Raw genomic sequence first — 22,786 nt, 5'->3', positions numbered from 1 at the left:
TACGGTGCATTGGCCTTCAGCAACCGTGGGACTGAGTTTAAGAGCCGAAAGGTAATGTTACAGCTATAGGACCCTGGTCAGACCCCACTTGGAGTACTGTGCTCAGTTCTGGTCACCTCACTGCAGGAAGGATGTGGAAACTATAGAAAGGGTGCAGAGGAGATTTACAAGGATGTTGCCTGGATTGGGGACCATGCCTTATCAGAATAGGTTGAGAGAACTCAGCCTTTTCTCCTTGGAGTGCCCAAGGATGAGAGGTGACCTGATAGAGGTGTATGAGATGATGAGAGGTGGTGAGTACGTGGAATGGGCTGCCGGCAACGGCGGCGGAGGCGGATACGATAGGGTCTTTTAAGAGACTCATGGACAGGTACATGGAACTTAAAATATAGAGGGCTATGGGTAACCTTAGTAATTTCTAAGTAAGTATATGTTCGACACAGTATTGTGGGCCGAAGGTCCTGTATTGTATTGTAGGTTTTCTATGTTTCTATACTTCTAAAAGGCTAACCTTTCAAAGCTCTGCATTTTCTTTCTCAATCTCAGTCTCACTTATAAGATGTGTAGAGCAGCAAAGGATGTCCACTTTGTTTTACTTTAAATGATTTATTGAGAAAGTGACCATCTCACCTACAACAGTGCCAAAGGTTTTTGTAAACCCGTGGAATATAATTGTAAATGTAATGATGGTTGTGAATGGAGTTATGTTTCATCCACAGGTATTCAAAGTTCAAATTAAATTCATTATCAAAATTCATATACATCACTATTAACCACAAACGTGTATCTCGAGATTCAGTTGTCTTGCAGTTATTCAAGATGGAACAGAGAAATACAATAAAATCAATGAAAAACTATAAATATAATTATATAAATAATTATATCCCATAGTAAAATCAGATAGCAGGTCTATGAATAACTTAAACATGAGAAATTCTGTGGATAGCAGAAATCCAAAGCAACAAACACAAAATGCGGGAGGAAATTCAGCAAGTTAGGCAGTATATATGGAAATGAATAAACAGTTGACGTTTGAGGCCGAGAAGGGTCTCATAGATGCTGTTTGAACTGCTGAGTTCCTCCAGCATTTTATGTGTGTTTCGGTGAACATCTGTCCTTTGCTCCACCAGAAATGAAAACTCACACTGATTGCTTCAGCTAGTCAGCAAAGTCAGAAGTAATAAAATATTTACATTTATGGAGTACTTTTCACAAAAAAAAATGGAGGGCTTGCATTTACATGGAGTCTCACACATCCCTTCAGCCAACAAAGTCTTTCTGAAATGTACTCATTGTAACGTAAGAAACATGGGAGTGATCATTTTCACAACAACTCCTGCAAGCGAACGTGATGACAGAGTAGTACTATTGGATGTGAGAGAGACCTCTATCTGTTAAATATCTGGGATAACAAATCTCTTTATCTCATTTTTAAAAAAAATTTCACTTAAAAAGCAGATGTGGAAAACACTCCTGGGATTACCTGGACATATTGTTTGGAAGCAGATTTCCTGATGGCCACCCATTTCATTTTGACTTTCTATTCCCTTTCCAATATGTCAGTCCATGGCAGCCTATGTTGCCACAATGAGGCCATGCTCAAGTAAAAGGAGCAACAGCTCATAAATTGTCTGAGTAGCCGCCAATCTGTTGGCATGAACATCGATTTCTCTAACTTCTGTTAATTTCTCTGCCCTCCCTTTCTCTTTTTTCCATTCACCATTTCAGCTCCACTCTTATCTCTTCTCTTCTCTTCATCTGCTCATCACCTCCTATCACCTTTCCGACTTATCACCTCCCAGCTTCATATTTCATCCCTTTCACCTGGTTTCACCTATCACCTACCTTCTTGTATTCCCTCCCCTCCTCTCTCCCTCCTCATTTTGGCTTCTTCCCTCTTTCTTTCCAGTCCTGATAAAGGGTCTTGGCCCAAAACACAACTGTTTTTTTTCATCGCTGTAGTTGCTGTTTGAGCTGCTGAGTTCCTCCAGCATGTGTGTGTTATTCTAGATTTCTAGTATTGCCAGAAACTCGTGTGCTTAAGATTCCTGAAGATGTTACCAAGCTGGAAAAGTCCAGTAATTGGGAGAGTCTGTCTGGGCCAGTGGTGGCAAACCTATGCCACGTATGCCCAAGATGGTATGCACAGAATTTTCATTAGCATGCGGAATGCAGTGCCGCCCCTCGATTCTTTAAACCGCACCCATAATAGAAGATACCTAATAATTACCTTTACTGTCAAATGAAGCTGCAAATGATTTTTTACAATGCAGGAGGAGCAAAATGTTTTCACAGGAAACATCTCACTCCTGTTTGCTACCAGCTAGATGGTTGCAAGAACACATGACATTGGATCATATGTTTTGAAGTACTCACATCAGTATTTGGATAGTAAGCAGTTGGGTCTGTTGGCTTTGGCTGCGCTCTGCAGATATTTTTGCTTCTGTCAGTTGTGAGTGAACACTGGATATTCAGTGATAATATTGGTAAACACTGTATGTAGTTTAGCACCTTCATGAATTAGTGTTTTCAGTGATGAACCTGGTCAAGTCTAATCATAAGAGCAGACTTACTGATGAGACTAGTTCTACATACTCTACGTAGCTCTCAAATCAACCCAATATTTCCTGGGTACAAAATATTTGTCATCATTAGTACGATGACAAAGTGAAACTGAGAGTAAGTTGCATTTCCTTTCCGTGATCTTGTACGAATATGTGGTGGTTGTCCATCATGTCCGACAATGAAAGGGAACCTGTGCAGGAGAGTCTTTAAAGTGGAAAAGTTGTTGCACTGGGGCAGTTCCATTCTCCTGACCTCGGAAGTCTGAGTCCAGTGGTAGGAACAAGCATCACAAACTGGATTCTTCCTTGGTTGCATTGGATGGCCATGACATCTTCTGTGCTTTGCCACGTCCTTTGCTCTCCATGGAGCCTTGCAATGCCACCTACCTAAGCACTAGATCTCACTGTAGATCTCATCCATCCAGTCTGCCAGAGCTGACTTCGCATGCTAGGACAGGGATGTCCCATCTCACCGGGGTAGGAGATCTGCCGGATACCCTTACCTAGCTTAGCTTGCCCATCGAAGTGGTGTACTGGGGTGTGGCCGCTACTGCATGCGAACAGCTACTTGGATCCAAAGGTGAGAGCTGACCCAGGTTCAATTCCCACCTTACTGTAAGGTGTTTGTATGCTCTTCCTGTGATTGTGTAGGTTACCTTTGGGTGCTCTGAATTCCTCCCACCTTCCAAAAACATAAGGGTCAGAGTTAGTGAGATGGGAGCATGCTATGTTGGCACTGGAAGCATGACGACACTTGCTGGCTGCCCCCTGTACATACTTGAACTGTACTAGTCGGTGAGCAAACAATGCATTTCACTGATGGCTTCAATGTACGTGTGAAAAATAAAGCTAATCTTTATCTTCAACTCACAGTTTTACTGTCTTAGAATTTCTCCTGCTCCTAGGCAAATTTGATGACCTTTTAGCCTGAGACTACGCCCCCGAGTATGGAGCTCAGCTTCCTGAGAGATCACCCCAGCATCAACCTTCAAAGTTAAAACCTAGGTTTATTGTCATATGCACAAGTGCGCATATGCACAGGTGCAATAAAAACTTATTCCAGTAGCATCACTGGTAAATATCGTCATCTAGCAGCATTCACAAGTAATGTTCAAGCCACATAAGTGCCAGGCAATGACCATCTCCAACAAGAGAGGCTCTAACTATTGTCCAAGGTTACCAGAACAGGTCAAAGGCTAGAAATCCTGTGGCATGTAACTCACTTCCTGACTCCCAAAGCCTGTCCATCATCTACAAGGCTCAGGTCAGGAGTGTAGCAGAGTACTCACCTGGATGAGTTGATACTCTGTCAACATTCAAGAAGCTTGACACCATCCAGTACAAAGAAGCCAACTTGATTGGTACCCCTTCCACAAGCATCCAATCCCTCCACCATCAATGAACTGTTGCAGCAGTGTGTACTATCTACAAGATGCACTGCAACAACAACCAAAGTTCCTAAGGCAGCACCTTCCAGACCCACAATCACTACCATCTAGAAGGATGAGAATAGCAGATACCTGGGAACAACACCACTTGGAAATCCCCCTCCAAGTCACTCACCATCCTGACTTGGAAACATATATCCGTTTCTTCATTGTCGCTGGGTCAAAATCATGGAATTCTGTCCCTAACAGCACTGTGGGTGTACCTACACCTCAGGGACTGCAGCAGTTCAAGAAGGCAGTTCGTCACCACCTTCTCAGGGGCAAATAAGGATGGGCAATAAATGCTGGCTTAGCTGGTGACACCCGCATTGTGTAACTGAATAAATTTTTTAAAATCTATAAAACAAAAATTATATACAATTTTTACAAGAAAGAACACATTTAGAACAAAAAGTTCAATTGAATGCAAAGTGATCAAAGTTGTCAAAGCATTGCTATACTGAGACAATGACTAAGGTTTTACTGTTCTTGAACTTGGTGGGGCAGTACTTTATGCTTCTGTAGCTCCTGCCGGATGGTTACTGTGAGAAGATGACATGGCCTGGATGGTGGGGATCTTCGATGATGCATGTTGTTTTTCTGAGGCCACGCCTCGGTAGATACTACTGATGGTAGGGAGACATATGTCTGTAACCTATTGGGCAGAGTGCCCCACTCTCTGCATTTTCTTATGTTGCTGCGCATTCAAGTTGCCAACCAGATCATGATGTAACCCCTCAGGATACATCCAATTCTTCTATAATAGAGTTCCCAACCTTTTTCATGCAATGAACCCCTACCATTAACCAAGGGGTCCATGGACCCAGGTTGGGAACCCCTGTTGGTATGATGTCCCTTCAGTGAATCTGTGGAATTTATTGCCACAGATGGCTGTAGATGCCAATTCTTTAGGTATATTTAAAGCGGAGGTTGATAAGTTCTTGATTAGTCAGGGTGTCAAAGATTATGGGGAGAAGGCAGGAGAATGGGGTTAAGAGGGATAATAAAGCAGTCATGATGTAATAGCAGAGCAGACTCGATGGGCCAAATAGCTTAATTGTGCTCCTATGTCTTACGGTTGTTTATTACCCTTGGCTTATATTCAGCACAGTGCTTTTAGTTGCATGACTATTATTTAATTGCTTATTGATATATTTTTATCAGTTTATTTCACTTAGAATGATTGTCCACAGAGACTCTCCACTGGAGTCTCCTGCCGCTCACTGCTGACTGAGGGGAAAACAAGTGTGACTAAATATAGAAAGTGACGGAAATACACCGCAGGTTGACAAGCCTTTGGAAAATGGCAGAGATGAGTTAATCCTCTAGGAGTAGAGGCATTGTCACAGCAGGCCTTTCCGACACACTCAGGCCTGCTGTGCATTACCAGCATGTTCTGTTTCCACTTCAGCCTTCACACATCAAAGGTAGAATTACATTCATTAGTTAATTCAGCGATAGAATAATGTAGAAACCAATGGGGCTTGTGGGTGTCTCCACACCTGAAGCGTGAAATCAGCAGGCTTTTCCTTTTTTCAGGAGGGCTCTTTAGCAGAGGGTATGTCCCACTCCTTTTGACAGTGAAAGCCCTTTTGGAACAATGGATTACATAGAAGTCTTTCAGCCTCCCTGCACATTTTGGGATAACTCAACCTCCATTTCAACTTGTGTGCACACAATTGACGCTAGTTAAGAACTGTTTGGCAAAGGTCTCCTGTCCCAGTTAAGCAGCATAGCGTTTCAAATAAACGAAGGGAATCCTGGCTATTTTCTCAAATTGTTTTTGTTCTTTAAGAGTTGTCCAAAATAAGTGACTGCCTCGACTAACAACATATATCAGTGATATTAAGCCTGATTCTGAGTCTATGATGTGACATTTCAGTATGTGTTTTTACTATATTCAAATATGATGGCAGAATATAGTATTAATGGTAAGACTCTTGGCAGTGTGGAGGATCAGAGGGATCTTGGGGTCCGAGTCCATAGGACGCTCAAAGCAGCTGCGCAGGTTGACTCTGTGGTTAAGAAGGCATACAGTGTATTGGCCTTCATCAATAGTGGAATTGAATTTAGAAGCTGAGAGGAAATGTTGCAGCTATATAGGACCCTGGTCAGACCCCACTTGGAGTACTGAGCTCAGCTCTGGTCGTCTCACTACAGGAAGGATGTGGAAACCATAGAAAGGGTGCAGAGGAGATTTACAAGGATGTTGCCTGGATTGGGGAGCATGCCTTATGAAAACAGGTTGAGTGAACTCAGCCTTTTCTCCTTGGAGCGACAGAGGATGAGAGGTGACCTGACAGAGGTGTATAAGATGATGAGAGGCATTGATCGTGTGGATAGTCAGAGGCTTTTTTCCAGGGCTGAAATGGTTGTCACAAGTGGGCACTGGTTTAAGGTGCTTGGGAGTAGATACAGAGGAAATGTCAGGGGTGAGTGCTGGAATGGGCTGCCAGCGATGGTGGTGGAGGCGGCTATAATAGGGTTTTTTAAGAGACTTTTGGATAGGTACATGGAGCTTAGAAAAATAGAGGGTTGTAGGTCACCCTAGTAGATTCTAAAGTAGGGATATGTTCAGCACAAATTTGTGGGACGAAGGGCTGTATTATGCTGTAGGTTTTCTATGTTTCTATGTTTTTAAAGTCAGTGAAAGAAAATAATTTAATCTGGATCACAGTCCAAATTAGGTTATGCAACCATGGACAAAAAAGAGTGCTAAAGTGTGTGGTGACACTTGCAGGCTGCCCCAGAATATCCTTAGGTTATGTTGGTTACTAACTCAAACAATGCATTTCACTGCATGTTTGGATGTACACGTGATAAATAAATAAATCTGAACCTGACGAGCTGGTTTCCAGAGATCAGATGAGAAAGACTACTCTTGACGACAGATTGCATTTCACTATATGTGCCAGTTCATTGTGGTGGTGGTTCAGATAACAAAAGAAGGAAAAGCCAGAGCTTGCAACGTGAAGTAAAAAGACCATAAAACATAGGAGCAGAATTAGGGCATTCAACCCATTGAGTCTGCTCTGCCATTCGATATTGGCTGATTTTTATCCCTCTCAAACATATTTCCTGCCTTCTCTCTATAATCTTTGATGCCCGGACTAATCAAGGACCTACCAACCTCTGTTTTAAATATACTAAATAACTTCACAGTCACCTGTGGCAATGAATTTCATAGATTCACCACCATTTGGCGAAAGTAATTCCTCCTCTTCTCTGTTCTAACTGAGCATCCCTCTAATTTAAGGCTGTGCTCTCTGATCCAAGACTCCCCCACTAGAGAAAATATCCTCCTCACACCCACTCAATCCAGACCTTTCAATATTTAATAGGTTTCAATGAGATCCATATTCGTTGTTCTAAACTCCAGCGAGTACAGGCCCAAAACCTGAAATGCTCCTCATATGTTAACCCTTTCATTCATGGAATCATTTTGGTGAAACTCCTCTGGACCCTCTCCAATACCAGCACATCTTTCCTTAGATAATAGAAAATAAAATGAAGCAGCATTAGGAGCATGTGGCATATAACAGTGGTCTGTAGATATTGTTTGAGAACCAGGCTGAAATAGAAGTCTAAGAGGGATGGTGAAGTTTCTTGGTCCAAAAACATCAACTGTTTATTGCTTTCCTTGGATGCTTCTTGGCTTGTTGAGTCCCTCGAGCATTTTGCATGTGTTAGTCTAAGAGGGAAATGGGAAAGGAAAGGGATAATATAAGAGAAAATGAACCTCAGAAGTTGAAGCGTGGAAGTCCAGACAGTCTCCTGAACTTGCTTTGCCATTCAATAATTTCATGGTTAGTCTGACGGTTATCCTCAGCACCGTTTATAAAAATCATTCCCTTACATAAACAGTCCCTTGAATTGAGGACACACAATCTCTACTAGCTCTGCTGTGTCCTGATTATATCAACTCCTTGTTTTCTTCTTAACACATCTTTAATTTATTATATAAATAAGGTACATATTAAATGCAGATGGGCAACAAACCTATAATGTCTAATTGTGTTGATGGACACAAAATATTTTTCGGTGCTTCTCATTAAACTTGAATCTTTCTGGTGGACAGTTAGTGTGATGTATTTGCTCTTCTTGCCCTTCAACTATCACCGTCTGAAACCACTGTACTTACTTATTCCAATTATGATTTGTCTCAGCGATTCTCAGGCGCTTTATCTCTAAACTAATTGTTTCAAGATCAGCTTCTCTGTGGACTATTTAGCAATGGTGATTTATTCAGTTCTTTATCTCTCTCACCTGAATGATGAATAACCATTTCATGTTACACTTGAGTCATCGTCCATATGATTCTCCCCCCTCCCTCCCCATCAGCATCACCGGAGATTTGTTCTTCAAAACAACTTTTCCATGCTTTTCTGTCTATTGACTTACAGCCAATCACAGCAGCGTTTGTTATGATGTGACTATAACCAACCTTGCAAGCTATCCTTTGGCTTCCAGTATCTGACTTGTCTCTCCCAGGTAGCTTTAAGTTCCAAAATACAGTTCTCTTGAAATATTCATAGTCTTGGAGAAGACTATTAGCTTCTCCAAGAGAAAGTACAGAGTCTCTGGTTTAAACCTAATATCAGACTGACATTTCTTAGTAATTTACATAATTCAAAAGCAATTCAAAAACTCACATTTAACTGTGTAATTCTTCTGTTCATGGCTGAGAATATATAATTGGAGTTGCCATTTTTTCTTTTTCTAAAGCTCTCGATAAACTTTACTATCTGATACCGTGCTTTTATAATGCCTTTAAAATATTAATTTCCTGGGATAGTCTTCTTTATTTATTTAAATCCCAGGAAGGTTCAAAAATATCCTGCTATATTGTGCCTTGGTCCATTTTCTTTGTAGCTAAACATAATTTTGTTATATCAGTGACAGGTTTTATCGAATTTCAGTTTTATTTGCCCAATTAAAACTTTATTCTTTGATATGGAACCACAGCCAAACTTCCTCTTATTTTTGTTTTTAGTTGAAATCAAGATTTCATACTTCAGTTAAGTTTCTCGATGTGTAGGTGATGCTGGAAGATAATAACCAATCCCGAATTCCAAGTCTTCTGACAGGCAAAATCCAAATAGTCACTGTGAAGTTTGTAGACGAGTTCCAGATCCTTCAAACCACTGGACCTTCTGCCGTACATCCTGTGGTTCAGGTACCTTTCTGAAGCTGATTATTCAGCTCCATCTTGGGTACTAGCCTCCACTGTATTTAGGACATCTTCAAGGAGCGGTGGCTCAGAAATTAATTAAGGTCCATCATTAAGGACCCCCACCACCACCAGGTATGCCCTGCTCTCATTGTAACCATCAGGAAGGAGGTACAGAAGCCTGAAGGCAAACCCTCAATGATTCTAGAACAGTTTCTTCCCCTCTGCCATCGGATTTTTAAATAGACATTGAACCCATGAACACCACCTCACAACTTTTTATTATTTCTGTTTTCGCACTACTTATTTTAATTTAATTATTTAATAAACACACATATGTACTTAGTGTAATTCAGTTTTTATTTCTATATTCATTATATATTGCATTGTAAAGTTGTCGCACAGTTAACATATTTCGCAACGTATGCCAGTGATATTAAACCGATTCTGATTGTGATTCTGACATGTTTAAAAGAAGAGAACAAAATCCATTACAGCTCTCCTGAGACCCTTGGGTTTCATTTATTGTCTGAAAAACTAACTACTTGAACAAACCAGCTTTAGTGAAAAGGGTTTACTTCAGTGCAGACTGATCAATGTTGGAAGCACTTCATCCAATGGATTGTGAGAGTGATTACAATAAATTCATTCATCAAGGTGCTGATCACCTACATTTCATTTTCAGTAGCTTGATGAAATCTAAAGGCGCTGGACAAAGAAGTAGCAACTTGTAACTTAGTCAGTCTTTCTAACCTGTATTTCTTGCCTCTTTGCATTTATATTTCTTTCCTATCTTGTGCTTTACACCGCTTAATGACTTTTAACACTGAAATAATGCAGACACATCTGTATTTGCACACACATTTACACTCAAATAACGCAAACACATCTTTCAAAATCTATAAGTCCATAAGATGTAGAATTAGGCCACTTGGCACATTCCACCTTCCTATTTTAACCAATGCACAATACAGTGCAAAAGTTATAGGCACCCGAGCTATATATATGTGAGTTTTGCACAATACTTTAAGATAGTTTATATACTACAAAGATTGATCATATGTCCATAAAATGATGCTAGGTGCAGGAGTGATGCTAGGTACATAACGTACATGCCAGGAAATGATAAAGTAGTGGTGGGTTAGTGGGTTAATGCCATTTGATCATGGCTGGCTTATTTTCCCTCACGACCCCATTCTCCTGCCTTCTCCCTGTCAAAATCAAATCAATGGTAATTAATATCAGTATTAACCTAAGGAAACAAAATAATGCCATGAATGAAGATAATGTTTGGAATTACATTTGGAGTTGCTCTTAAGCTAATTCTCAAAAGATTTCAAAATCATAATCGTAAATTTTTAGTAACTGGGAAAGTCATATCTACAATTTGAGACTTCAGTATAACGCACAATATTTGATCAGAAATCCACATGACTATTGTGGAATTAAGTTCCTTATTCCTTTCAGTATTAATTTCAGTTTGTATCTGTATCTGAAAACACAGGGCATGTAAGAAAGCTGAATACAAGAAGGCATAAAACAGTACATGTGAACTAACCTAGTGACTTATATCATGTTGTCATTCTTTCTTCGAGCTGCTTGGCTTTCCTCTTCAGGCAACTAAAATAAAATAAAATAAAAATGAAGGAAATTGAGTGTTAATTAGCAAAACCCTTCAAAATTCTTATTTCAAGATGATTTTAAAAAGAGTGAAGTTGCACTAAGACTAGCTTTATTTTTCACATGTAAATTGAAACATCAAAACATACAGAGAGATGTGTAATTTGTGTCATTGACCAACTCAGTCGAGGATGTGTTGGGGTCAGCACCCAAGTATCACCTCGCTTCTGGTGCCAACATAGCGTGCCCACGACTCACTAACCCTTACTAGCCCATATGTTCTTGGAATGTGGAAGGAAACTGAAGCACCCAGAGAAAACCCAGGCAATCACAGGGAGAACGTACAAACTCCTTAAAAACAGTGGAGGGAATTGAACGCTGTAAAGTGTTACACTAGCCGCTCCACTACCATGCCATCTTTTAAAGTTGTGGACTCCTTTGAAAGCGCTTAAATATCTTTTAAAGATATTTTCCTTAAAATGTTGTTTGACATAACTTTGGAAAGGAAGAGAATTATATTCTCATCTTGTTCAATTTTAGTCTGTTACATTGATTTAAAATTCCTCTGAATCAAGTTTATAGATCCACCTTTCAAAATCTCTCGGAGGAGTCAATCCAAAACAATAAATTTCAAGGTTGCAGAAATTAAATTAAACTCTGATGTAATGCATGTCTGAATGAATATAAAATGCGATACATTTTGATTTACAAATTTCTATTGATTTAAAAACCACAGTGGAATAAAAACAGTAACAGGTAACATACACAAAAGGATGAAGGAACTCAGCAGGTCAGGCAGCATCTATGGAGAGGATTAAAGAGTCAACGCTTTGAACTGAGACCCTTCCTCAGTAACAGGAGGCAGTTTTCAGTCAATCAAGCAGCATCTGAGCAGAGGAATGGAGTTAACGCTTCTGGTCAATGCCCTTGCATCAGTTGTGAATGTTGTAAGTGCAAAGGGTATGTGTAGCAAGAACATGTAACATGGGCTAGTGCTAAAGTTAGACAGGGTGACACAGGTGGTGCTGGCCTGGGCTGAGAGAGGATGGTGAAGGCTTGTTAATGACAGCTGATCTTTCAGGTGGACATATAAACAGATGGAAGTGAATGAGATGAAGAGAAATAAAAATATTCATCCAGTCCCAGCAATTCACCCCTCCCTATCCACATTTTTCTCTGCAATTAAACTTCAGCCAGAGTTCCTTCCAATGCTGGGTGTCCAAATTTAGGGAAAGAAAACTAGGAAACATTGATCCTACATGATAGTTAAAAGCTAAAAACGTTACCAATTTTTGAGGAACACATGAGTCATGAGTCATAAGCCCATGAAGCAGTCATGGCTTTTAATCAGTTAAAGGCCTAAAGCATGACACAAGGATATATAAAGTGGATATGGGCACATGCAACAATAATGACTACAAAGAATCGGTGCCTTTCATTCTGAACAGAATTGTGAATGAATTTGCACAAGTGCAGCAGACACCTTTTAAAGATCTTCGCACACACTTCCTTTCTTTCATTGCTTCCTTTCATAGAAACTAACTTCATTTAGTCACACGCTATTGAAGTTATATTTTCTTTACATTGGTAGATTCAATCAGGATGATTAAACCATTCCTCAAGGAGGCCCTGTAGTTAGTCAATGGTTCAAGACAACATCCTGTTAATCTGTTTCTCACTGTTATTTCCTCCTGTGCTCACTCATACATACTCCTGAGGGATGAGCTATTTCCATGTTTCTGGTGAATTTTATTCAGCCAATTCTGTGAATGGATGCCATAATCCTCACAAGACACAATCCTTTAAACCCTCAAGATGATAATCTGATTTTTAATTCTTTGTCTAAATGTCTGAGTTCTGAGAGTACAGGCATTAGACACTCTTTAGGTACCTCTTGTCCTGTCAGCTTGAACCAGTCTAGCCATTCTCCTCTGAACTCTCTGATTAACCAGGCATTTTTGGCCATAGAACTGCCACTCATTGAATTTTATTTTGTTTTTCCCTGTAAACTCTAGAGACAGTTGTGTGTAAAAATCCTAGGAAGTCAGCAGTTTTTGAGATAGTCAAACCAACAATCATTCCACAATCAAAGTCACTTAGATCACATTTTTCCCATTTCTAATGTTTAGTCTGAAAAATAACTGAACCTCTTAACCATGTATGCATGCTTTTATACATTGTTATGGTCACATGATGATTGATTTAGATATTTGCAATAATCATAAGACCATAAGATGTAAGTGCAAAATTGGCCATTTGGCCAATCAAGTCTGCTCCGCCATTTCATAGCTTATCCAATTTTCCTCTCAGCCCCAATCTCCTGCCTTCTCCCTGTTTCCCTTCATGCCCTGATCAATTGAGGATCTATCAACCTCTGCCTTAAATATATATAAGACTTGGCCTCCACAGCTGCCTGTAGCAAAGAATTCCACAGATTCAGCACTCTCTGACTAAAGAAATTCATCTTTATCTCCATTCTAAAAGGATGCTCCTCTATTCTGAAGCTATGGTCTTAGACTCTCCCACCATAGGAAACACCCTTTCCACATCCACTCTATCAAGCCCTTTCACCTTTTGAGAGGTTTCGATTAGGTCACTCCTCATTCTTCTGAATTCTAGTGAATACAGGCCCAAAGCCATCAAACATTCTTCATATGACAAGCCATTCAATCCTGGAATCATTTTCGTGAACCTCCTTTGAACCCTCTCCAATATTCACACATCCTTTCTAAGGGGCCAAGCCCAAAACTGCTCAAAATACTCCAAGTGAGGCCTCACCAGTGCTTTATAAGGCCTCAACATTACACCTTGGCTTTTATATTGTACTTGAAATGAATGCAAATATTGCATTTATCTTTCTCACCACAGACTCAACCTGCAAAGTAACCTTTAGGGAATCCTGCACATGAACTCCCAAGTCCCTTTGCACCTCAGTCTTTTGTATTTTAACTGCATTTAGAAAATAGTCAACCCTTTCATTTCTTCTACCAAAGTGCATGACCGTACACTTCCCAACATGAAATTCCATTTCTTTGCCCGTTCTCCTAATCTGTCTAAGTCCTTCTGTAGCCTCTATACTTTCTTAGAACTACCTGCCCTTCACCTACCTTCAATCCATCTGCAAACCTTGTAACAAAACTATAAATCCCATCATCTCAATCATTTAACCTATAAAGTAAAAAGAACTGGTCCCAGCACTGACCCCTGTGGAACACCACATGTCAATGGCATCCAACCAGAATTGGCTCCCTTTATTCCCTGTCTTTGCCTCCTGCCAATCAGCCACTACTTTATCCACACTAGAATCTTTCCTATAATACCATGAGCTTGTAGCTTGTTAAGCAGCCTCATGTGAGGCACCTTGTCAAAGGCCTTATGAAAATCCCAGTGCACAACATCAACCAGTTCCCCTTTGTCTATTCTACTTATTATTTCTTCAAAGAATTCCAACATATTTGTCAGGCAAGATTTTCCCTTGAAGAATCTGTACTATAGACTGACTATGGCCTATTTTATCACGAGCCTCCAAGCACTCTGAGCTCTCAAGGTTAATAATTGAATTCGACATCTTCCCAACCATTGAGGTCAGACTAACTGGCCTATAATTTCCTTTCTTCTGCTTCTCTCCCTTCTTGAAGAGTGGAATGACATTTGCAATTTTCCAGTCTTTCAGAACCATTCCAGAACCTTGTGATTCTTTAAAGACCATTTCTAGTGCCTCCACAATTCCTTCAGCCACCTCTTTCACAACCCTGGGGTATACACCATCTGGTCCAGATGACTTATCTACTTTCAGACTTTTCCGTTTACCTCCTCTTTAGTAATATAACTTCATATACTTCATGACCCCTGTCACATGGAATTTCCACCAAAATTCTAGTGTCTACTACAGTGAAGACTGAAGCAAAATACTTATTCAGTTCATCCTCCATTTTCTTGCTCCTTAATACTATCTTTCTGTCATTTTTTTCCAGCCGTCCAATATTCACTCTCGCCTCTCTTTTACATTTTGTGTATCTGAAGAAACGTTTTGACAAAGTAAACAGGTGTACGAAATAAAGTGGCCACTGAGTATATGGTATTTAGATCATTGGACAAAATCCATTTTCTGTGATGATATAAGCACTGTATACTCAGCTCTACTGCATTTTCTGCTTCAGTTTTACATTTCTCACACTCTCCAGGATTTTCTTGGTTCTTTGACTAATTTAAAGGAATCTGATGAGAGATCTCTTGGACACTCTCTGAAATATAATAGAACTTGGGTGATATGAAGAAATATTAGTCAAAGTCAAAACAATTTAATATCAAAGTAAATATATTTCACCATGTGCTACCTTGAGATTCATTTTCTTGCAGACATTTAGATAATAAAGAAGTACAATAGAATTTATGAAAAACTATATATAAAGATTGAAAAGCAACCGATGTGCAAAAGAAGACAAGTTGTACGAATATAAAAATAATACTGAGAACATGAATTGTAAAGCCCTTGAAAGTAAGTCAGTAGCTTGTGGAATGAGTGTAGAGTTGTGATGAGTGAAGTTACTGACCCCGGTTCTGGACCTTGATGGTTGTACTGTAATAAGTATTCTTGAATTTGGTGGTACGAGAGTTAAGGCCCCAGCAACTCCTTCCCGATGGCAGCAGTGAGAAGGGAGCATGGCCTCAATGGTGGGGGTACTTGATGATAGATGCCGCTTTCTTGTGGCTACCCTTGTAAACATGCTTTGCCTGTGACGGAACGGGTTGCGTCCATCAGATGTCTTCTGAACTGAGTGCTTCACTTCCTTTGCTTTTCAAATGAGGTGTTCATGTGGTTAACGCTATCTTTCCTTGTCTCCCTACAGAAACACGTACGGACAAAGCAAAGAAACTATTCAGGCATTATACAGTTGGATCTTATGACAGTTTTGATGCTGCCAGGTAGGACTGATGTATTATTTCTTGACATTGGTCTCGTTGAGAATGTTCTGAATGACAAAGGCCAATTTCCCACCATGATTATGTGAATCCTTTCTTCAAGTGCTCAGAGACTGGTCAGAGGAGGCTCAAAGGACTGCCCACAAAGTGGTTTTGAAATTGTCAAATGACTCAGGATACCATTGTGACAATAAAACTTTGGGATTTGATCAGATGAACCTTTGGCGACATCGTGACAAATTTGTACAAACAACAATGAATCACTCTTTTAGCAGACAATAGTAAAGGGGTGATGCGAGGCCAATCCTTCATTGCGAACAGTCAGTATGATATTGTAACATATTGTCCACCTATTAGTTTGTCAGTTGCATTGGCCTCAGGACAAAAGCTGCCTTCAGATGTTGCTGGTTCAGTAAACTTCACCCAAGACAAATTTCCACTGCAAGTAAACTGGACAAATAACAGTGTTGTTGGTACAGCAGTCAACGAACTATTACAGAATCATTGTGGCAAGTTTAACATATTTATTTTTATAGCATTCTTTTGTTCAATTATTTTAAGGCAAATGTTAATCTATTTGGTTTAATTGGGTTTTTGTCTCTGTTGAGATAGCTTGTTGCACTAACTCTTAATTTCTAGCCCTTAATGTATTCAACACATTGGCAGCAATGTACCCTCTACTAGAAAACTTAAGAAATGCATTATTTTCTGTTGAAAGCTAATTTTGGAAATAACAGTGAGTATTACAATGAGGGATAGAACTCATCACATGGTAGTACCTGGAAAACTTGCCCAAGATTGCAGCATACACTCAGTAGCCCCTTTATTAGGTGCATCCTGTACTTAATAAAGTGTCCATTGAGTGTATGTTCATGGTTTTCTGCTGCTGTAGTCCATCCACTTAAAGGTTTGAAATGTTGTGCATTCAGAGATGCTCTTCTGCACACACTTTTGTAATGTGTGTTTATCTGAGATACATTCGCCTTTCAGTCAGCTTGAACCAGTCTGTCCATTCTACTCTCTCCTCCCTCATTTACAAGACACCTTTGCCCACAGAACTGTCACTTACTGGATTTTTTGAACCATTTTCTGTAAACTCTAAAGACTGTGATGCATGAAAATTCCAGGAGATCAGCTGTTCAGAGGTACTCAAACCATCCCATCTGACACCAACAATCTTTCCATGATCAAAGTCACTTGGATCACATTTCTTCCTTATTCTGATGTTTGGTCTGAACCACATGTGAACCTCTTGACCATGTCTGCATTCTTTTCTGCACTGAGTTACAAGATATAATTAATTGTAGAGTCCTTGAAAGTAAGTCTGTAAATTTTGGAATCAGTGCAGAGTTGTGGTGAGTGAAGTTATCCTCACTGGTTCAAAACCTGATGGCTGTAGGGTAATAACGTTTCTTGAATTTTGTGGTGTGTGATCTAAGGCTCCTGTACCATATGTCTGATGGTAGTTGCAAGAAGACAGCATGGCCTGGATAGTGGGAGTCCTTGGTATGGGTGCTAGCTCCAGTGGCAGCTGTCCTTCTAAATAGTCTCAATGGTGCGGAGGGCTTTGCCTGTGATGGACTGGACTGTGTGCATCCTTTCTGTAGACTTTTCCATCCTTGAGCATTGGAGTTCCCATACCAGGCTGCGCTACAACCAGTCAGGAAACACTCCACCGTGCAAAGATCAGTTATTGGTGATATTCAACTGCTAGGAGTTTGTAGTTTTCAATGCTCTTGACCTCACTGTCATTGATGTAAATAACAGTGTGTCCACCACCTCCTTTCCATCTGTTTGATATTGCTAACGTTGAGAGAAAGATCGTTGTCAAGTGGTCATCAATAAATGTGTTTAAATTTTCCATTTGTATAAAGCTCATTTGCTGTTGAGAACTCTGCAAAAAAGGAGGGGCAGATAGTGCTGAGGTGCGGAGGAATTCCTCGTCAGGGTTCCCTAAAGATTAATTAGCAGGGTGGGTCAGTGGTGAGGAAGGCAAATGCAATGTTAGCATTCATTTCAAGAGGGCTAGAATAAAGCAAGAATCTAATAGTGAGGCCTTATAAGACACTGGTGAGGGCTGACTGGAGTATTGTGAGCAGCTTTGGGCCTGTATTCACTGGAATTCAGAAGGATGAGGTGGGATCTCTTTGAAACCTTTTGAATGTTGAAAGGCCTCTACAGAGTGGATGTGGAGAGGATGTTTTCTATGGTGGGGGAGTTTAACACCACAAGACACTGCCTCAGAATAGAGGGGTGTCAGAGATAGAGATGAGATTGAATTTCTTTTGGCAGGGAGTGGTGTATCCGTGGAATTCATTTCCACAGGCAGCTCTGGAGCCCAAGTGATTGGATATGTTTAAGGCAGGGGTTGATAGATTCTTGATTAGTCAGGGTCGAAGAAATACGGGAAGAAGGCAGGAGATTAGGGCTGAGAGGGAAAATGGATCAGCCATGATGAAATGATGGAGCAGACTTGATGGGCCAAATGGCCGAATTCTTCTTCTATATCTTATGGTCTTTAAAAAAGAGCAGGAATTGAGCCATTGATCTGCCTGCTTGTATATTTTAAAGCTTAGTAATCCTAGTATCAAAAGTAAAACCTACTTTTATAGAGTATATTTCACGTCAGATTGGGAAAAGCTGCAAGGGGTTGTAAAATTAGCCAGCTCCATGATGTGCACTGGTCTCCTCCACATCGAGGACACTTTCAAAATGCAACTCCTCAAAAAGGCAGCATCCATTGATCAAATCAGCCAGGACATGCTCTCTCCTTATTTTCTGTCTGTCTGTCTGTATCTTGTTTTACGGCGGTTGGCATCCAGCTTAATGGTGCATTACCGCCACCCTCTGCTCCGGAATGTGCACTAGACATACATTCTAAATCACACACACACACACACACATACAAACCTACACTTCACCCTCCCATCTTTGACCATCCTAGTATCCTATTCCTGTTTATTCATCATATTCTATAAAAAAAAACCCTGTATCTCCTTATCTTCACCTTCAGGGAGCAAATACAGGAACCTGAAGGCACATTTTAGTAACAACTTCTTCCTTCCTCCATCAGATTTCCGAACAGACAATGAGCCCACCCATGAACACTACCTCCCTACAACATTGATATTAAACCTGATTCTGATTTGGAATTAATTAATTAATTGATTGATTTAGCGATACCCCACAGAGTAGGCCTTTCAACCCTTCAAGCTACACCACCACAGCAATCCCTGACAAACCCGATGAACCCTAACCTAATCACAGAACAATTTAATTTAACTATTTAATATTTTTATATACTTACTGTAATTCACTGTTTTTTCTATATTATCTTGTATTGCATTGTACTGCTGCTGCAAAGTTAACAAGTTTCGCAACAGATGCCAGTGATATGAAATCTGATTCTGATTCTGATTTACAATGACCAATTAATCTACCCGGTACATCTTTGGACCATGGGAGGAAATTGAAGGACCCGGAGAAAACCCACGCATTCCGCTGTGAGGATGTACAGAGACTCCTTACAGAACAGCACTGGAATTGAACTTTGAACTCCATAACGCCTCAGACTGTAATAGCATTGCGCTAACTGCTACACTACCACGACTCTGATTCTGATGTCATCGGATTGAGTCGGAGTGCTTTACAACCAGAGCCGATCCTTGTATAATCGGTGTTGTAATTTTGGAAATACAGCAGTCAGTTTGTTCTCTGCTCCAGTCTCAATGGCTTACAGGTCAGTGCAGTTAGTGCTGCTGAAAATTCTATGATATCTTGTAGGCTATGGGCTCTTCTCAAGCCCAATCACAATTACCATCTCTGCATTTTGCTCCAGCAGCTTTCAGGACATCCAAAGCTCTTTTTAGTTAAGTGACAATTACAAAGTGTACTTTATTTATGTAAGTATCAGGACAAACTTCAGTTACAGCCTGTGATGAACAAATATTCAGAAGCTGCTGAACTTGTTAATCACTTTAATATTAGCGCAGGGACAAGCTGCACACAGCAAGATCCCGCAAGTAGCAGTGTGACAATGATGATTTGCTTTCATAGAACATGGAACATTACAGGCCCTTCGGCCCACAATGTTGCACCGACTTTTTATCCTACTCTAAATTCAATTTAATCCTTCCCTCCTACATAGTCCTCCAATTTTCTTTCATCCTTATATCTCAAGTTTTTATTAAATAGCCCTGATGTATCTGCCTCCACCATCAGCCCTGGCAAGGCATTCCATGGACCTCCTTTCGTGGTTAGATTTTGAGTCATCATAAGATATGGTAACAAAAACAGGCCATTGTCAGTCCATGAAGAGTGGACTGACAATCACGCACCCATGTTTGCATTAGCCCTGTCCTAAATCACTTTATTCTATTCAGGTTCCCATCAATGCCCTTCACACCACCTCCCCCTCACCCAGATTTTATCGTTCGCCTATACATTGAACATTTTACAGGAACCAATTAACCTAACATCCTAACATCCTCCATGTCTTTTGAATGTGGGAGGAAACTAGAGGACATGAAGAAAACCCATGCCACCACAGGAAGATTATACAAACTCCACACAGTCAGCACTGAAGGTTGACCTTGAACCGGGTTTATGAAGCTACCCCACAGTGCAGAACATCCTCGCTCTTCTTCCCAGCAGCCCTCATGGGAACTTCAGACTGCTCGAGGGTGCAGATATTGTTCAGTTTAATATCTTAGTTGAAGGTCAGCACTCTATTCTTCCCACTGTTTAAGTTTCAGTTTTATTGTCATTCAACCATATATGACTATCACTGGAAAGGGTTTTTAACATTAAACATTCAGTGTAAAATTTGAACTCATTACCTTTTGTCCCGAAGACAACTGGTTAGGCTGAAGAGCCAGTATCTATGTTGTATTGCTCTAACCCCGTGGCTACCACCTGCTTGGCTCCCAGACCGCATCCCTAGCAACTCCTCTCCCTTTCTGGCTATTACATAAAAACTATAAATAATTTTGATTTCCAATGCACAGTGAAAGAAAAAAGGAACTGCAAATTCAAAGTGGTGACAAATAATAGCAAAATTTATTAAAGTCTATTTAAAGCTACAAATAAAATTATTTAATTACTGTAAAAGCAATTTTCATCAACAATTTTACGGTGTACATTAGTTCAAGCATTCACTACTTCATTGGTGTCTCACCATTCAATGAGATGGATGGGCTTGGTGCAGCAGTGATATTAGCTTCTCAACATCAGGCTGAATGTCACTCAGAACCCCAGGTTCAGTAATTTGATCTGTTTTGTTAGTTGAAAGAAGTCGGACGACTGCACTGAAAACGTGCTGCACTAAATATTATGCTGGAAGGGTAATAAAGAACATCTTGACCTTTTTTCCATGGTGCTGAAGAGTGTTCAGAGATTTCTTTCTGCAATCAGAGATCTTGATAAGATTTTTTGAACCTTGGCTTCAGCTCAAAGTCATTTTGTAGTGAGATCAGTTCTTCCTCCATCCTGCCTGTTAATTCCTCGTTACAAGCGTACAGGAAAGGATTTATGACCCAATTTGGAATTTGGATTGAGAGAAGATCCTGAAATCTCTCGGGTGTGTCCTCATGCAGATCACCCAGGTGGGCACATTATACCTGAAGATCATCACTTGGTATTCTTTCTTTCTTTCTCTTCCAACTCAGAGAGGCTCAGAAATGGGAAAAGGTCGTGACAACCAGTGTTGAACTTAATAGGGTTAAATAAGACAGAAGTGTGGAGACGATTGATAAGATTTACATCATTTCCTCGCAATTGAAGATTTTTTCATTAAACTTGTTGAATAATTCTGACTAATAAGTAATGTCATGCCAAATATTCTTGAGTTGATTACTGACTGAAGCATTTGCGTCTTCAAAGAATTTTATCACAGTTTCAAGAAGTGCATTAAGGCATCTTGGGCAACTCCACTTTAAGAGCCATCTGACTTCCGTGTGCCACAGCAAGTGTTCAAATTGTTTATCATTCTCAATACAAAGCTTTCAAAATAGTTGAGAATTGAGTTATTGGCACATGATTTTATTTATCGCTGTGATAACAATATTTAATGGTTTCTGCAGCTGATCATTTAGGTTTTTTTGGTGACTAGAGGTTGTGTGTGAATTAAACAGTGAATGGTAAAGGTTTTTTCAAGAAAATAATAACCCTGCGGGGGTGTCCTGTCATTTATGGTGCCCCAGCTGTTGTACAAGCAAGAATGTTGGTGAGTAAAATGTCCTTCTCTTTGAAAAATTGCTCAACTACCTGAAATATTGACTCCCCCTTCATATCTGTTTCTTTTCCGCTTACAAATAACAAATCATGAACCATTCTTTCATCTTTTATGAAGTGAACATAGTCAAGAAGCAAAAATTTGTTGCCTGGCTAAATTGACTAATCCAACTGCAGAGCAAATTCTGTTGTCCTAAGTATGTTACACAATGTGTCTTCCACATTCTCAGACATTACAAATATCCCTCTTTGACTTGAGTTGTTGCTGAGTGGAATTGCTTTAATTATTTGGTCTGGTGACTTATACAAAACCGTACTCAGAACCTTCTTTATTGCTGGCAGAATTAGTATGAGACTTTCCTGGTTTAGTAATGAGCAATGAAATGTTATATGAAGCATACAAACCATCACTGTTTTGCTGCAAAGTGGGAGCAAGCATGTTTTGAAGTGTTTTCCATTTCTGAAAGTGACTGAAAATAAGCCAACGTCTTATTTGCTTTATCGGAGTGTATTCTCTTCAAATGTTCTTGCAACCTCATTTGAAAAAAAAACTTTTTCACATGTTGGCTGCTATTGGTTGTTTGCTGCTGGTATAATCCCATATTTCAGATACTCCAGACTATACTGTCTATACATCTTTTTCATTTAATTTGCTTCTACCATTTTCATTATGGATTAGAACCCATAGTCAATCCCCTGTTGTTTCAATCTAACCTCAAGTGCTGCAATCAATAAAAGGGAAAGTTATTACATATTCATAGATCAGGCAAAACCTGACTCTTTGCCTGAAGGTACATAAAGTGGGGCAGTGATATCTTGGTTGCACCTTGAGCTAGCGAAAAGAGATCAAG

At 40.0% G+C, this 22,786-nt stretch overlaps 1 protein-coding gene across 3 annotated transcripts in view; it reads left to right on the top strand.

Moving 5' to 3' along the window:
- LOC140205282 (SH3 and multiple ankyrin repeat domains protein 2-like) overlaps nt 1-22,786 on the top strand; it is a 1,215,789-nt gene that overhangs the window by 672,565 nt on the left and 520,438 nt on the right. For all 3 annotated transcript variants that reach the window (XM_072272778.1, XM_072272777.1, XM_072272779.1), the window contains one exon: nt 15,632-15,707. In XM_072272778.1, coding sequence (XP_072128879.1) covers nt 15,632-15,707 — 76 coding nt within the window. The remainder of the gene's footprint in view (nt 1-15,631; nt 15,708-22,786) is intronic.

The sequence above is a fragment of the Mobula birostris genome, chromosome 11, assembly GCF_030028105.1.
Source record: "Mobula birostris isolate sMobBir1 chromosome 11, sMobBir1.hap1, whole genome shotgun sequence".
In the NCBI taxonomy this organism is placed as follows: domain Eukaryota; kingdom Metazoa; phylum Chordata; class Chondrichthyes; order Myliobatiformes; family Myliobatidae; genus Mobula; species Mobula birostris.
This window is presented reverse-complemented; position numbering and strand designations above follow the sequence as displayed.